At 38.4% G+C, this 18,696-nt stretch overlaps 1 protein-coding gene across 2 annotated transcripts in view; it reads right to left on the bottom strand.

Annotated features, from left to right (window-relative positions):
• ZCCHC24 (zinc finger CCHC-type containing 24) overlaps nucleotides 1-18,696 on the bottom strand; it is a 107,075-nt gene that overhangs the window by 71,996 nt on the left and 16,383 nt on the right. Inside the window, exons 2-3 of one of the 2 annotated variants that reach the window (XM_058840849.1) lie at nucleotides 18,365-18,565; nucleotides 17,301-17,709 (exon numbers count right to left, since the gene is read on the bottom strand). In XM_058840849.1, coding sequence (XP_058696832.1) covers nucleotides 17,554-17,709; nucleotides 18,365-18,565 — 357 coding nt within the window. In that variant the 3' untranslated portion in view covers nucleotides 17,301-17,553. Of the gene's footprint in view, nucleotides 1-17,300; nucleotides 17,710-18,364; nucleotides 18,566-18,696 lie in introns of those variants that run through there. The other variant, XM_058840848.1, reaches the window with a different exon arrangement.

Genomic DNA, 18,696 nt, shown 5'->3' with positions numbered 1-18,696 from the left:
GGGACCATAAGTAGAATTATAATTACACCAATACAAAACAATTATACAGGTAGGGTCAAAGCCAAACATTCAAAATTAGGAAGGCTTTTATATTTTGGGAAAATATTAGAACAGCATTGACTCCTACTCATAGTGATGACTTAGTAATTCAGTGTCACAAATTTATCATTCCCTGAATCAGCCCCAGAGTTGAATTGGTTGTGATGAGTGTTTTTCAGTACACAAGCAGTTTAAGGATGAGTTGAATTGGAAAATAAAAATTCATTATTCTTAGTATGTGGATGCTGAAGTAAACCTGTCTTTTGTTTCACTTTGATATTATTATATGAAGATGTAGCCAAAAAGAGGAACATAGGTAATACAGAATAATAGTCTGTGGAGTGCCTGGGATGTGGTAAATAATGAAGAGATTAGCTAACTGATACAGTGACCTCAATCACTGCATAACGGCACAGGACCATGTTTTACTGTAGGCAAAGGAAAAACTGAAGGGCTACAACTTGTTACTTTAAGTAGAGGTTTCTCTCGGGAGAATGATTCAGAATCAGCTAAACTTGAGTTTCCAGTATGACACTATGAAGAAAATTAACCTTTTTCTTCATCACTGATGATCTTGTGTGCTACAGCAGTTTTGATTTGGTTTTTATTTTGGTTTTTTGGGCTTTTTTTTTGGTTTGGTTGTTTTTCATCAAGGCTAGTCATTAAAAAGAAAAAGAAAAGCCTACTCTAATTTAGTTCTCTGAGCAATTAGGTCAGCTGTGCAGAAACAAGCAGAAAGTTTACTACTTCCAAGGATCTAAGTGGATAGTAAAATATTGGGAACAGCGTGTGCATCTGCCACAGGCCAGCTCTGCAGCACTGCCCAGCATCCAAGCCAAGGGTCTTGGTGTCAGCTGAGATGCAGAGATTCAAAACTTGTATCACGAGCCTTGGATCAGGAAGAAGCAGATAGGTTTCTAGGGAGTGGCACTGGACAAAAGCAGAAATGTTTGGTTTATGTGGAAATGCATGGAAAAGTACAAGGTACAGTAATTGTTCAAGGAAGTTGCCTTGCCTCTCCTGACAACTCAAGACTGGCATAATCATTGTGATTTTGAGTTCCTTCCATCACATGAACATGCCAGCTATATCAAATCAGAGTGCCACGCCAACTGAAAGTCTCAGCTAACAGTATCTTCTGGCTTTTCCTGTTTGATACTGTGGACCAGATAATCCAATGTTACAAACAGATGCATCCTAACAGACTTGAACAGAATCATGCTCATTTGTCTTTGAGGGCTGACCACGTTGGGCTTGCCTGCCTTGAGCTTTAAAGCCTAACACACAAAACACTGCTGCAAGTTTAGGAGAGGTGCTGAGGTAAAACACAGCAAAGATAGAGAAGAAAGAGTGAAGATCTTGAAAATCCTGGTCCTGTAGTTATGTTTAAACTGGAGAACTAACAGCAAACTCTCTCACTGCAACACAAAATCTGCCGTGCAAAGAACATTCTCAGTCAAGAAGTTGATGAAAATACTAAAGACAGTGCAGATATTCTGACTTAAAATGGAGTTCTGTTTTAGTTCCTCTCTTTCCACTCTCATTAAATTGTAACATTGGAAAATGGTACTTGAGGCAGTCAAATTGTGTACTTTATATCATTGCTTCTGCATGTGTTAACCCAATGCATTCAGAGATTCGTTGCCCCCAGCATCTGAAATGCATTGCCTGTCTCAACAGAAGTTTCCATGTCAACTACTTAGATGGGCAAAATTCTCTCAATTTGTTGACTTGACTGTTTTGTTTTGTTTTGTTTTTCCCCCAGAGTGTATTTGAGGGGAAAAAAGCTGTTTATCATAGTCATGATTATCTGTCATGACTATACCTCTTACTTTGTATTTTATGGGACTGGTAGGATGGTAGCCCTGAAGAAGCTGCTTCCAGAAGTGGAAATTGCATGCTGCAATGCAGGCAAGCCTAAGTCTCTCCATGACAATGCATTGTGGCATGGAAAGTGCAACTGTTTTAAGCACAGCCAGACTTTAGGTCCAAGTGATTTCTAATATCCTATGAATCACATATTTTGGCATCCACCTTGTTAGATTTTGCATCTCAGACAGCTAAAAGGTGGCCACCCCATCTTCCCTCACAGTGAAATTCTGTTCAGTATGACCAATATTTAATTCAAAAGGCTCCCCAGATTTTGTTTTGTGCAGCTGATATGTACCACAGGAAACATTAAAGAAGACAGAGATACTTTTCACTGGTATCCAGTGGCAGAGGAGATCTGATCCAAAGGCAGTGGGCACAAATTGAAATACCAGAAATTCCCATTAAATATAAGAAGAGCTGTTTCAGGGTGAGGGTGACTGAGCACCAACACAGGATGCTCAAGGGGGTTGTGGTGACTTTATCCTTGGAGATACTCAACACCTGAGTAGTACTGGGCAGGGGGTTGGATTAGCTGATCTCTCCAGACCCCTGCCAGCCCCAGCAGGTTTGGTGTTTTTGTGATTTAATATTCTGGACTCATGTGGAAGGTCTCCTGTAAAGTACCTGTTTTGAAGAGTAACAGAGAGAATAAAAGTGGTATTTAGTATGAAAAGTATGGGGATGTTTGCAAACACCAGGGGGTTTTCAGCTTTAGAAGTTTAATATGGATGTGTTGAGCACTTCATTTCTTGATTTATATATGAATGCAAAAGTACATTAGATTAGATTTTGAAGAGGACTGAGTGCATGACAACTTCTTTAAAGACCTACAGATCTTTAGTGGATTGTTTTCAGCTGTCTTCACTTTATGCAAAAATTTGAGTAAACATATTTCCCACACTTCTGGAAAACTAAAAATGCTGTTTTATTGTATCATAGGAATTTAGTAACCAGACATAGTTATGCAAAAAACCTGAGTATCAGAATACTGGCAAGCCAACTGCAGGTTAAAACTGTACCAGACTGTTCAGACCAACTAAAACCAGACTCCTTTCCCATAAATTGATCATAAATGAAATGAAAATAGAAAATTTTGTTCTATAGGCTAGAGGTTTAGCTCTACCTGTGTGAAGTCACACTACATTAGCAGAAAAGCTAAGCTTATATGTGGTGGAACATCAGTTCTTCCAGTTCTGTATTCTGTTGGATGTTTATCTGATCAATCCACATAATTTTCTCCAATAGTAAATCAAGGAGTCAGAGAGGGCTTAAAAGAAAAATCAGCTGGCAGATGATCTGTCTCCTGGACATGTACAGTATGGTGCTTTTTACAGTATCCAAATTCAGTTATTTATCACTACCATAAGGAAGAAGGCATCAGGATTTTTTGTTTTTTATTTTTTTTAAGAATCAGGATGGAATAAATCAACTTTACAAGAAGGCAGTGAATATTTACTGCTGATTATTCAACTGCTAGCTAAGTCTGACCTGGAGTCCTACTGAAACGTAGTCTGGGCTTTTTCAAGAACTTCAAGCTTTTTCACAGATCTGAATCTATACATTTAACTAGTTATGCTCACAGCACTTTGGCTATGCTCCTTGCTGTAACATAACCACCCAAGGTAGGTTAAAATATCCAGAGAAGAAACCACTGTGTCTTAACTTGCAAGATGTGATAAATAGATAAACAACATCTTTTCTAGAATGATTAATAAAATGGCAGTGATGAATGACAAAACAGCCACTGGAGATTAAAAGGGAAAATAATGGGAAAAAGGTTGAGTTTGGAAAGCTAGATAAGGCTTGTGTTTCTGGGAAATGCATACAAGGAATATGAGAGATGTGCTTTCCATTCCCCATCTGTTTTAGTGCGCTAAATATCCATTCTTCAGCCTTAATTCTCTCCCACCAATGGAAGGCACCTTGGAAAGGAGACTGAATGGGTCAAAATATTGATCTTAGATACTCTGGAAAATAAATGAGGGATTTACCTTTAGCAAGTGGATAAGGAGAGGAATTGATTGGGAAAGAATCTCAAGAATGGAGGTGAGATAAAGAGAAGGTATGACATGATGCAGAATGTGGGGTCAGCAGGGTCAGACCCTCTGTATGTGCTCCAATAACTCTGCTGCAGTGAGACAGCAGCCTGTATCTGAAGGCTGACCATCCAATGTTGTTTCTATCTGTCTTCAGTTCCTACGGAAACAAGTAGGTTTTTTTGCATAGAGATTGGAGCTGAAGTCTTTATTTAAGTAACCTTAGGGTGACGCTGTATAGTGCCCTCTGATTGTTTTTCAACAGCTGGTAGTCTTCAGGCAACAGCTGGCTTCTCACTTCTCTCACTTCCCTGGCTCTTATCTCTATAAGCTTCTGCTTTTGGCCCTTATCAGACATCAAATGTATCAGGGGCTTGTAACAGAGATGACTATGAGGCAGAAAGAAAAGATATGGTAAGAAATGTTTATGAAGAGTGATGCTTTCATAAGATACTGCTCTTCCACATGCAAAAGAATGGCAAGGTCCAAGGGATTGTGCTGAGGTGGTTTGCATCCTTCATGAAAGGATCGTTTAGCCTGCCCCCCTCAAGAGCAGTGACTGCCACTGGTCCCCACTGTGATTTCATCCTGCTGAATCCCTGTGTACAACTACCAGAGGAACTGGTTAAAATAACACAGGCTCTAATGCAAAGTCTGCACACTGGACCCAGCTCTTAACCATCCATCATCACAAGCTATGACCACTGTGAATCACAGTTCAGATAAGAGCAGCTCATGAATAATGAGCAACTTGATAACCTGGGCCAAATGCATAGTAGTGAATGTGTACTTTGAAGGGCCTGTAGTTACAGAGCAGTTCCTTTTGTAAGAGCCACAAACTTCAATAGCTCTGTTCAGTCTGACAGCAGAGAGCTCTGGAGCCTGTGCAGATGCTAAACTACAACTAAGCAGCATCTGTGAGTAACTGTGCCATTTGACAGCTGCAAGATTCACCTCTATCATAACAGTTCTAATCACAGTGTTCCACAGAAAAGAGTGCAATACTGAAAGATGTGAAGCTGTGGCATTTAAAAATCCTAAATTAGCAGATAACACCTCAACAAGTAGGGTTACAGGACTTCTGCATCAGAAGTAGCCTGGCCAGTGGCCTGCAGCAGAACGTGCCCAGGTCTGCAAGCACCATGGTCAGACAGATCTGGGAGAGGTGCAGCCACTGAGAGGAGGCCACTTCTGTTGACCACTCTGCTTTCAGTCACGAAGGAAACTTCTTGTAGCAAAGCAGCACTTTGTGACTTGGCTTAAGTCAAATATAGTTGAAATGAGGAAAGCTTGCAATGCCTCACATGTGCCCACGGAAAGACGCCTCTCAGAATCAAAACAACCCCTAACGCATCCTACTGTTATTGGAAGTGTAGAAGACACCACTTTTAATTATTTGTACTCAATTATTTAATTATTCAGTAATTCTTCAGTAGTAGCACTGACTTTGGGATACACTAGGTCTGTTTAAGGCTCAGAGTAACTGATAACATAATCACTCAATTTCTTCTCACTTTCGCACCAAGAATCTTGACTTGCTATCAATTTTACCTTCAAACCATCCCCCTGCTGCCCTCTGCTCTCTGAACACACACTGAAATCTAAAGTTTCAGACATTCTAGGAATCTTTCCTGATTCTTTTTTTTTTCCATTCTCTGCGAAACCCGATCCACCAGAAGGGTGGGAGAGCTTATTGTTTTTTCGTCTGACATCTGGATTTCATTAGCAGACTCATGCGTGCTGAATCAGGAATGGGAGCTCAGAAGAAAGCAGATGAGAGTTAAAATTACGTTAATGTAAAAAAAAAAAAAAAAAAAAAAAAGCCCCCTTCTCCAACTTTGCAAACAAACACGACATGTGAGTCACATTGTGAGCTCAGCACTACAGGCATATTATCTGTACCCACTCATATTGGATATATTCTACATCAAGCACCTATAGAAGAGAACATTGTATTATTTTTATATATGTCTGTATGTAAAAAGACCAAGCCTTTCCAGTAGCTTCATGTTAATACCACTACTTTGTAGGTTTGTAGTAGGTCTTACCTCCTATTTAAATCAATTCAACAGAGTATGAAAGGAAATAATTTATCACAAACCAACCATAAAATTACAGTTGCGACTTGCTGCTTAGGAGATTTCTGTAAACAACAGCAGCAAGAGAGACCACTTTAAAAGGAGTGTTAGCAGTGACTGAAAAGTCAGACTGTTATTAACAAGCACAGCTTTCACTGCAGAACAGCAGAAATAGTAATAGAAGCAGTAACTCTGTCAATGCTGTACACAGTGCTATGCCAACAACCTCTGGGTGACTGAAAGAGCTCATCTTATTTGCTAAGGCTGATAGTTGCTGGCATACAATATCCACCTTTACAACCTCCTTTATCCCTCTTCTCCCTCCCAGAGCAGGACATCTGGCTCCCAGACCTCGAGTGCCACGCTATTTAGCCAGACAGCCCTGACTTCTATGGGCTCTAAGAAAATTAGGAGACTCTTAAGTATCATTTGTGTTTGGGTCACACAGAGAAAGGGGGATTTTGGTCATGTTTTAGAAGATCAGATGAGTCTGATAGGATAAGGAATCTGGCAAAATTACAAAATGGTAAAAAAGCTGAGAGTGCTTACAGATACTGGAGAAAAGCTGAAGGAAAAAGAGCTGGAGAAAAACATGTAAGTCAGGCTTTGACACTCATCTGCAAGTCACTTAAAGAAAACTTCATACAGCATTGAATATCCATTCCCTCTTGAGGCTTCACCTACACATTTGAGGACCACGTGACATCACACAGGATGCAACTGTAATATACTTAAATTAGCTAAACATTGATAGAAATTTTGAGTCACTAATGCAAAAATGTCTAGCATGCTGTAAAACCACAGTATGGTTAGTTTCACATGTGTAACAGCACTCTATGCTACCTCAGGAGATATGGATACCACCTTTCCTGAGAAAGGTACATGTGGCAGGTGATGTACAGGTAAATATGTATATCCCATCACACACCTCTGGATAGGGATGAGACCCTTTATTAATACAAGTAATTATTTTCAAGGAAACTGGACAATTCATGGGCTTGATTTGATTTCCCTCTTTCTCATGTTTTGTGCAAACATTTTGACCAGTATCAAGTGCAGCACAAAAGCCACTGCAACCATTTTGGTGCTGGTTTGTGCTCACATAAAGTGACACAGAGAATCTGGCCTTGGGACAGCTGGCATAACAGGAGGATTTTTTTTCATTACTTTTGAGAAAACTTATGAAGACAGCAGTGAGGCTTGTGTTTTTATTCTAATCTATTAAATCTCCTTAACTAGAGTTTACAGAAGTCTGTTTTAAGTAGCAGAGCTCCTATTTGCTATAGAAGAAATAGAAAAAAGAAGAAATAAAAAAGGCAGGTCTGCATAATAACTAGTATTATATTTTGGTTTTTTAAACTATTTAAACTAAAGCCACCTTTCTACTTAAATGATGAATCTCCTTTGATCTTCTAGGAAAGCCTTCTTTGCCATTTATTTGAAAGAAGCCTTTCTCTTCCTCACTTTCTGCTCTTCTAATTTTTCCAACTGTGTAATCAGGAGTTTGGGAATAAGAGAAACATGACTTCTATATAAAATCATCTCAGAAGCTGTTTCTGCTCTCATGAAGCCTTCTGAGGGTCTCCTTTCCTTAAACTGTAAGCGTGGCAGGGCAGTGTTTGGGAGGGCTGAGGGTGCACCTGGGCTGGTTCTTGGCTGTCAGGTGGTGTGGGCAGCCTGGCTCAGGTGCAAGTATTCGTTTGCCTGGGCTGTTGCAGAGTTTTAACTTAAGTTGCACACCTGCAGTGTGGTTTAAAATTAGAGATGGACTCGAAACCGGTATTTTGTATGTGAAAACTTTGAGCCTGGGAAATGTTCAGGGTTACTCTGAACTCATTTCCACAATTACAGCTTGAGACTGTGTCGAAGACTAGCTGAAATGTGTAATTTCTTTCCAAAATGAAAAGAAATTTACAGGGCTCAATAATACAAAAGATCTCAGAAGGTGCTGCTGTAGTCCTGTGCACACTTCTGCACAGTCAGGGAATGAGTTAGAAACAAAGAGTAGCAAGTTTCATGTGGAAAATCAGTCAGAAATCTGAGGATAAACTAGTTATCAAGATTATGTCATTTCCAAAATGTCTGCTGTGCTGCTAAAATCCCCAAATGTTTCAACTTAAGTACCTGTATATGGACTTTATTGCTTTAGCTAATAATTTGGCACTGAACAGACTCTGAAATAAAAGGCTTATTCTCTTTTTCTCTAATTACTATACAAACATTTTAGCTTTCCTGCCAAATAAAGGGCATTTGGGGGAAAAAAAAAAATTTAAAACCTTTTTTCTCAATTTTTTTGGCTTAAAAGAAAGCTGCTACAAATCTTCTACAAAAAAAAAAATTAAAGAAGTGAAACACTTATTTAAATAACAATGTCCTATCAGTAACACGAATGATAAATTATAGTATAAAATATAAAATGTTAAGGAATGAAGTTTATACTAAGTTTACCCTCATGTCTGTGAAGTTGACATTCCCTGAACCAGCACAGCAGTCTTGTGCTCCTGATCCATTCAGTGGATTCTTCTCTCCTGCTTCTACCTCTCTCTCCCAGGCAGTCTGAAGGATAGCTACAATCCTACCAAGCACAGATGACAATAGCTACCTGAGAAACTCTGTTCACATCTCATAATAGGCCTCTCTACAGCTATGAAAGGAGACATATCCAAATTTATATGGGTCCTTCTACATTTATTGATATAAGCCAGACACAGTAGAATACCAGCAGGACTTGTGCTATACCAGGGAAATGGAATAGGGATTGACTTCCATTTAGTATCTTAATGTCTTGAGGGAAGTGATTCAATGGGAGGGACAGACAGGACTGCCTGGTACATGCTGACAGCAGGAAAATGAGAGGGGCCCCTGGCTTGGATTTGTGCCCTCACAATCTACTGCCTGTCCTGGGACAACCAGGAGAGCAGGAGGGGCTGAGCTGCCATTCCCTCTGCTGCTGCCAGCAGAAACTGCTGATCTGCCTTCAGCCATTTGCTCCTGCTCACTGCTTTTGCTGTTTGCCAGCTTCCTCCTCCGGACAGTCACTTAAAAGGAAAAGGGAGGGAGAGACACAGCAGTTCACACCCCTGACAGTCACTTTCTCCTCAACAGCCAGTTTCCCATTTCCATGACACCATCCCAGCCTCTGCTCAGACCTTGAAGGTCTTTTGTAACTGGGCATGTGGTTCATCAGAAAACACATTTTCATTTTTGAGAAACAGGGAAACAAGGTCCTGTTAAAACTGGGAAAGGAAGTTGAAATGTTTACACATTTGGCAGATGGGAAAATTTTTGGAATTTCAACCAGAAGCACCAAGATACAAATGTTCATTTTGGGTAAATTAAGCTTTTGAAACATTTCCAAACAAATTCTTGCAAAACAAATTCAAGCCATTGCAAAGTGAAAAGCTCCCACTTCAGGTGTTTGCTTCAACTTTTGCTTTTTCAGCTGAACAACTTGTTGAAATGTATTTTCCTAGAGAAAACTCTTCTGGAATAAAAAGTTATTTGATTTGATTTTTAAATATAGATTAAATGAATCTGCCTTTTTACAGAAAATGTTTATGCATGGACATTTGAACAGGTGGTAAGTTTAAGGGGGGCTTCTTCTTGTATTTGATGTAATCAATGCCTGTTTGCTTCTACTTTTATGCTTTAGCAGTACTGGACTTTGCAAGAGTATTTTATTTAAAAGCACAGTGTGGAACAATCATGGTAGATATTAGAGCTGGGATCTAATAGTAGATGGTAGATAGTAGAGCTTAGATCTTGAAGAACAGTGATCTTTTATGGCAGAGCATGAAAATTTAGTTAATTTTCATAAATCACCCTGTGATTAAATTTGAAGCATTGGGAAGTCACCAAGTTCAACCTCCTGCTCAAAGAAGGACCAACACTGAGTTCAGGTCAGGTTTACTATAACTTTGTCCAGTCAGATCTTGAACACTTCCAAGCATGAATGGAAATTCCACAACCTATATTTCACATTAAACCAAAATACTTTTATGAAGTGAGAAAGAATTACTCACTTAATTTTCCATTATTCTCTTCTTATCAGTGTGAATGAGGAATTGATAAACTAGTGTGGTTTGACCTGGTTCTCTCTTTACCTTATCTATAAATCAGTTTGTGGAGGGCTGGAAGCCAGACCTTACCTTCCCCCTCAAGAGGAATGCTCTCAGTACTAATTTCAAAGCTAGACACCTAATTATGGTTTATCAGGAGTTTTACTGCAAACCAAGCAAATACTGACTTGTTAGTAAACAGTAAATATTTCGACCAGTGCAATAGATAGCTGTGTTCAGTCTACTTCAAAGGAGTTTATAAAAGTTTCTCAGTGACTCGCACAGGACTTGGATCTGGTTTATTGTGCGTGGATTTTAAATATAAATTATGTATGTTTAAGATAGTGAATTGTAGCATTAGCATGCAGATATGCAATAGCAGAAACACAAGGCTGGGAGGTGCTTTGGGATGTTCTCCTCACTTGTCCCTGGACAGGATCACCAAAGCAAATCTTGATTTATGTTTACCTACACTGTTCTTAAAGTCCTCCAATGACCGAGAGTGCTCTTCTTCAGGGCCTCAGAGTTGGAGCAGCCTAGCTGAAGTCCAGTAGCTGTGAAATCATTAGCTGTGGCAAACAATCTGTGTCCTTCATGTGAGGCTTTCTACATTTTCACAGATTTTTAATGTGACTTTTTGTGGGAACAAACAACACTGGTTCTTCAGCCTTTCAACACAAGTCATGTCTCAGAGACCTCAAACTGATTTTTCTCCTTTCCAGTTTACCCTGAGTTTCTGTGCCCAACCGGGTGTCAGAGGAGGCTTTATCAGTGCTGAAACCTTATTCAGTTTAAATGCTGGGTATCCTTATGGTTTTGCATGTAAACAGTATTCTTTTCATGATATCCACCTTGCTGCTAGTTGCCAGTTGGCTTGAAATTATCTAGATAGTGAATATGTAAATGATATTCAAAGGTGAATAAAAAATAGTTGGAAAACCTCGATGAAATGAAACCCTATTTTGTGGTGGATGATCCAACACCTGTCACACAGCCCATTGCTAATTATCACACAGGACCTGGGGCTCCACTCCAAGGCCACTGCAAAGACCAAGCAAGCATTGCTCCCTTAGAGCATTTGCCTTTATCACCTGTTGGTGCTGCATTTCCCACAGGGATAGAAACAGCCCATCTGGACTTGTAGCAGTGTATAAAGACTGAGCCACAGTAATAACAGCTTAGTCATGGGCCTGCAGGAGGAGCTTGGGCTTGGCTGGATTTCCAGACTTTTGGGAATGTAATGTCATGTACTGTGCTGGACGGGAAAGGGGCACAGACAGAGTTTACTAGGTATTTTCTGTTTTCTTTTTCACTATCCAACTGTTCTTACTTTGGTATGTTAGGGTTCAGTATCTTCTTTCCAAGCACACGGTTTATCAAAATACTGGACATAAATGCCACGTGCTACAGACACAGCTTTAAAACAAGAACTTTGGGAACATGCTCCCAAACAGGGCTCTTTGGATCCCCTCTATTCATGTACAGCTGCCTCAGTTATTTGCCTCTGATAAATTATTTGAATCCATGCACTGATTATTGAGAATTTGCAAAACAGTGCACAGTGGGTATTTTTTGATCTTTCAGACTCTTAAACAGCTTACATTTTCAGAGGTTAGATGGATGTGACCAATTTATAGCCCAATTTACTTTGGTTGCAGGTTTTCTGCATATCTTCATAATAAAAGTAGAAATTATCTGAAAAAATATATTCAGCTAATCTCAGAAATGCTGAGAAAAGTTGGCAGAGCTAAGTTCAAGCATATGAGAACAAAAAATAACAGCCTGCAATAAATTTTGTAGTATATTTAATATCATGGAATTGTCAAAGTGGCTCCACGTGACAAAAAGAAAAATAAATTAAAAAGTCTTAGCCAAGTCCAAATCATCTACAATAGTTTAATGCAGGTTCTCAACGAAAAAAAATAGGAATAAATTAAATGAGCATGTTGTGTATAAAAAGGACTCTGCAGAGCCTCACATTTGTCCAGTATCTCATAATGTGGAATTTTAGTATGTGTATAAGTATTTGCAGAATGAACACCTAAAAGCTACAATTTCTTATAGAACTATATGTAGGTGAAGAAATGTGCACTATATAAAATGGAGTAATGTACCTAAATGTATTTCAAAGCTAGAGAATGAAGGGGCTAGATACACAGACTTTTTTCCTGGAGTGCCACACATGGTTTGAAAATAATTACATATAGCAGAGATTTACCACCTTTTTCCTCCTTGTAATACAGGCTAACAGGTTCTCTCTCAGCACTGATCTTGCTACCAGTGCTACTGCACCAGCTACAAGTTTAGTTGTTGTTAAATTATGCATCCCATATTTTCATCTTTACCTCTGCAAGAAGAATACTAATTTTGGAGATTCAAATACTGCTTTATTCCTATCTATATTATTTATATCTATTTATTTATATTTTTTCTAATAAAAATTAGATTTTTATATCTAATTATAAAAATATAAATTTTATAATTCATTATTTATCTCTATTTATTTATATTTATTTATATTATTTATATCTACTTAGTAACTCTCTAGGCCAACAGAACTGGAGCATGAACAGGAGAGGCCTGTACAGCACCAGAATAAATGCCACCAAGTACACTCTGATCAAAAACTATTGTGGAACCTGAACAATTGAGCTCATACAGGGTGTCAGATTCCTCCAAAAATGGGGAGATTAACCTCTCATCCTGTGACTGAGTAACAATAATGATATTTCTCAAAGTTCAATAGAGAAAAGACACATTTATTTGGAGGCTGTCACACAATATCCAAAAACCTACTATAAAATATAAAATGTAGCAACTGTCAAAAACATCTTCAGAGTGAATGCTGGGATTTTCTAAGGTCTGTGCTCTCCTTTAATTCCAGAGCTCTTTGAAATATCACCTTCACTTTAAAAGGAAGATAAGTTCCAAGAAGTTTGTGTTTGTTTTGCCTTTTAAAAAAAATTAATATTTCTGAGCTAAAAACCAGAAAGTTAATTTTTTTCCAACTTTGTAGAGATGCTAGTTTGTTCCTCATTTCCATCTTAGTCACCCTTTGGTACCTGGAGAAATGACAGCTGTGAATTCCTTAGGTGTTGTGCACCTTTGAGATCCTTGCACAACCATAAGGCACAAGACAAATCAGATGAATGTTTCAGGCATGAGAATTGCTCCGATCTTGCAGCCAAATTGCTGCCTGCTGAGACAGCTCTACTGCCAAAGATCCACTATATCTGACCACAGGGAGGGACAGCTTCAGGGCAGCGTGATCTGGCAGACCAAGCTATGGACTAAGAAGAAAGGACTGAACTCAGCTTGACACTGATTTCTTCCACATCCTGCATGAAACCACAAAAGAAAATCTATGCAAACTCAAGCAGCCACAGCAATTACCTACTGCTCCCATTGACTTGAATTTGTGTTCTCAAGGCACTTCAGTTTTACAGGATCTGCTTCAAAGATCACCGTTGGCAGTGACTCCCACTGTTGGCCACATTAATATGGACCACACCGTGTATTTCAGCCACAGATTTAAATACGCAGTGCAAAAAGAGACTAATAATTTCCCATTACATATATGTCTGCATCAGTGTGTCTGTACTCCGGTGAGCAAGCACATGCCACTTTCCTCTATAAGTACAATGTAAAAGTGGGAAACACACTGTGCAACACTTCTCCCTGAAACTGGGATAAATCGTGGCAGTGCATGGGAATTTGACTGCAGAACATTGATATTTTCCCATTTTATTTCCACCACATCACCAGAAGGCAAGGGTTCCTTGCCTGTGCAGAAATTTATAGGAATTGTCAGAAAGGTTTTTCCAATGAGCTTGGCACTGGCATAGTATTTGAATACAGTTAGGACAGAGACACCAGGAGATTGGAACTGGTGCTTGGCAGAAACACCAGGTAGAGCAGTTTGAAAATTCTGAATACAGAGATGCTTTGCTGGAGCTCCAAGCTTGGACTTCTGTTGCTGCTTACTAAATTAACAACTGGAATAACATAAGCAATAAATGAGGTCCAGGATTTGTGCATTTACTTTCCTAAGCAGAGTTTTGAAAAATGGCAAAGGTTCAATCACTCAGTGACATCTCAGAATGTGAACTAAGTGATTTATTGACAAATGTCCACATAGACTGTATCTAATGCCATAACCCATTATCCTATACTTTTTGCATAATAAACTTTATATGATAGGTCTGAGTTTAGGTTGATGACATCGTGGAAGAGTAGTCATGTCAATAACATTCTTACAATTTAAAGGAGCAAGATTAATTTTGTAGAGGCCACACCTGATACAAAGGAACTCACTGATTATATTTTATAGGATTTAAAAATAAAGATATAATAATAATGGGTAAAAAGAGAAAATGTAACTTTTTTTTAAAAGGCCTTCTAATAATTTCTACACCTGCTATATAAAAAAAATATCATAAAGAATCATATATCTTTAATATTACTGACCCAGAACTCTTTGGTTTTTGTCATGGTAAGAGGAAAAAACCCCTATAGTCACCAGGTATAAGTACAGTACCTTTGGGTACACAAAAAAGTTTTACAGATATCTCTCTCTCTCTCACTCTCTCTTTCTCTCTTTATATATATACATATATTTATATATCATGCAGTCAACCACGAGTAAACCAGATAGGAAAAGTACTCTCATTCCTTACCATCCTTGCTATTTAAAGAGAAAGATCTTGTTTATTTTTTATGGCACTGTCAATGATAATTTAAGAGCAATGCTATATTAAGAACACTGCTTTTAACCTTTATTCTCTACACATTTTTCAATTCATCCAAGTTAATGAGAATTCTCTACATGCAAGAATATCAGAGAGGTGTAAGTTAGATGTTATTGTCTTGGCCACTTAAACTCACAAATTAGTTTTTGAAAAAATGTAGGTATGATATAAAGATGATACTAAAGATAAATGCTGGGTATTTTATAGACATAATTATTGTAACAAACAGCTTTTTGCAAATGTAGGCAAATTGGAAATGATGAATTGCAATCATAACATTGCTCTTATTTCTGGCAGTTTCTTAAACAGAAAAAACCCACTTTCTATCACTATGTATAACACAAAGTACATGGTAAAATAATAGAAATCTGTTAAATCCCATTTCAATTTTCAAACAGATAGTTTGAACACAATATTAGACAAATTGAAGATACCTGAGGTATTAAATACAAAAGCTGGCAATTTTTGTTTATAATTATTTAGCCTCCTGGAATAGGATCATCTCTTAAGATAAAAATCTGAACTGATACATGCATTTTCATCAACTTTTACAACAAAAGAAAAAGAATGTATCTTTTCATTGGTAGTAACAGGCAGAATTAAGGGAGAATATGAAGTCCTACAGCTGTTACACAATTTCTTTGCTATGCAGAAAAAAGTTCATAAAACACCCCATTTCAAAATGTGTTTCTTATTAGGCAGTTTCATAAAAACAAAATAAAAATACTGTATGATTTACTGATATGCATTTTGTCCAGATCAGATCAGTTTATCTCTTTTCTCTATCCAGGTTTAAGTACTTTAAAAACACACAGCTATAGCTCTTGTTTTGGTAGGATTTGCTAAACAACTTTTATTTTTGACACCACTAGCAAAACTAAGATATTAAGCAGTGCATATAATGTTCAAATTAAGAAATCAATTATTGTCAAAAGCAGTGGTAACAAATGGGGACTTTAGGACAAAAGCCTGATCCTGCCATTGGTGCTCCCTTCCTGAGCACAGTGTTTTCAAGGTTTTGAGCATAACTTGTGTACACAGGGTCATCCCCTTTAGAACTGTCCTCAAACTCAGATAACTTAAGGAAAGTGTGTGTGTTTCTGTGAATGCTTAACTCTGCTTTTTCTCAAGAAAGCAGTTGCTGATTAAACCAGAAAGGACTTGCCTGTGTTAGAAGAAATCTCCAGTTAAGCAGAATCAATTTCATATCACCTGTCCCTTAAGTAAAGTGAACAGAAACGTGCACGCACAGCAGAAGGCACTGACCTGCTCTGCTCTGGGATGCCACACGTACGTGCAGTTGTGCACGTGCAAGGAGATGAAAAGCACAAGAGAACATGAGAAGGACAGGGGGATAGAAGGTATCTATACTTTTTGTGAAGAAACTGAGAAAACCTGGCTCGGTTAGTCCTACAGAATGAATACTGAGAGAGGATATGATTGAATGCTGAGAGAGGATATGATTGCAGTCTATTAATACATCCCGAGATAAACACCAGGGAGGGATAAGAGCTATTTCAGTGGAGGACAATGTTGGCAGCAGAACAAATGACTATAAAGTGGCCATGAGTTACACTCATCCTAGAAATTGGAAGTTTCTAGTTAGGGGAGGACTGAGGTTCTGGAGCAGCTTCCCACACCAGCAGTAGCAAGGGAAAAATACTGAAATGCTTCCCAAGTAAAACCTGATCAGTTTTCTAAAGGGGCTATAGGATATGGCTGCCTGTAACCATAGCCCGCATGTGGTGAGCGAGCAGATGTTTCCCTGTCCTGTGCTCCTTTACTCATTCCTCCCAAACACTCAGGATAGTCACAGAGTGTGCCAGTAGGAAGCCTTTCCACTTCCTGGTTCACAGAGAAATTGAAGACTTTATGAATTAAATCTGAAAAAAAAAAACTTATATAGGATGTGCAATTTAAGAGAATTAGTGTTCCTACGCAATCCTTAATTGTTCATATCTCCTGGGCTTCTGTGTGTGTGTCTTCAATTTTCAGTAACATGTTTAATCCCTAGTGCCTCAAAATAAAAATACCTATGAAATAAACAATGCATTACTGCTCCAACACTGACACATTCACTTGGGACCATCTGTGTGAGCTGCAGCTTGAACATACTGATTGTTAAGAGACTTTCTTAGTTGCATTCATTTGGTTTCTCCCACAGCATGGCAAAGCACAGCCATCCACCCCCAAGTCCATCAGTTTCTCACTCCACCACATATTTACTAGTTGGACTTTCAATCCTCTTGTTAAATAATGTTTGCTATTACATGTTTCTATCTTTACATTCTTCAGTAACATGCTAAATTAAGTAGACTAAACATTGAAGTATATAAACCAGAATACTTTTGATCTCCTAGCAAAGAAAATTTCACAGTTTTTTCCTGAAGAAAATTCTTACTCAACCTAGACCAAAATAAGAACAAGTAAAAAGATTTGCAAGTGCCACACCCAAGACTGCAAACATATTTTAATTCCAGAGCTTTCTTTACAATTAATGGAGGAGATACAATGAAAATGATAAAGTTAGTCTATGCATAACAGCAAGAGGAAGACACTCAAAGCTCATCTGATGTTACTCTTGATTTCACGCTGACCTTGCTCTGCTGACAGATGTTTTTCTGCCTGTATTTTGGTTTATAAATGCCTGACATCCTCAATAGCAAATAACTGTAGTTAATTTTATGCAGATTAATTCTGCTGAAAGTCACACAATAAGAGGCTAGAAGGTTAAAATCATAATGAAGTGGATGCCGGTAAGGTCCACATCTGTGTTTTTAGAATATTGGCAGCATTTTAATTTCCTTGGGACTTTACATAGGATGTTGCTGAAATTGTGGAAGTTTAGGCCAGCAACACAACTGCATCCAGCTGAAACCTGAGAAAATTAAGAAACTTGGTACAGTGTGCTTGGGAGCCTCAGGAAAAGAAAAAAAAATGTAGATTAGTGAGTGGTTTTAGTGCACACTGGTTTATACCTCTTCTTGAAGGAAATAAATATTGCCAGCTTTGCCACTACAGAAAAGTTCTAGGAGTCAAAGATCGTCACATTTTGCTCAGTACAGCAAACCTCTTCTGCAGGACAAAAAAGATTTTGCACTCAAAATACCTGGAGCCTGCGTTACTGCAACACTGATTCAAAGTTCTCCTCAAATGTAACAATTTCTTTTCCTTTAGCATATGTAACTTGTTATATTAAGTGCCATTGCCAAACTGAGTACACAGAGTGCTGCCTGATAGAAAATTACAGAGTAGCCATTTTTAAAGTTACCAGAATCTATTTAGTCTTGTGCCTAGATTAATGTCTTCTGTAACACTTACAAGTGAAATAGCACACATGAAATAGTGTACTTTGTCCATCAGCATCGTGATAAAGAATAGATTAAAACGACACATGGCTAGCTTGGCACTTTGTCATGATACTTCTTCAGTGTTACTCACTCTGAAGTATTTCAGTCAAATTCTGTGTTGCTAAATCAAGGAATGAAGAAAATCCTGATGCAGATTTCTTCAGAATATTATGTATTACTCACCTGGGGGCAGTCTTTGATGTAGTGTCCCTTGTTAAAGCAGAGGTGGCACAGGTAGTTAGGAGGTGGCCTCTTGCTGGGTTTTCTGGCTTCTGAAGAAAGGGATAGGTCAGAGAAATGCTCGGTGAGGGAGCTTAACCCATCCACGATGTTATTAAGGGAGCCATAAGGTGATGCACTCTTGTAGAGACTGCTGCTCAGAGCCTGAAGAAGAAAACAAATAAGTCACATGCACACAGTACTATACTAGGGATTGTTCTGAGGGAGATGTGAATAGGAGATAGATAAAAACAGCAGGGAAATAAAAGTGATTCTTTTTTTCTTAGGAACATGGC

This window comes from Poecile atricapillus, chromosome 6 (assembly GCF_030490865.1).
Source record: "Poecile atricapillus isolate bPoeAtr1 chromosome 6, bPoeAtr1.hap1, whole genome shotgun sequence".
Classification (NCBI taxonomy): domain Eukaryota; kingdom Metazoa; phylum Chordata; class Aves; order Passeriformes; family Paridae; genus Poecile; species Poecile atricapillus.
The sequence above is the reverse complement of the archived record's forward strand: the minus strand, read 5'-3'. Positions and strand labels throughout refer to the sequence as shown.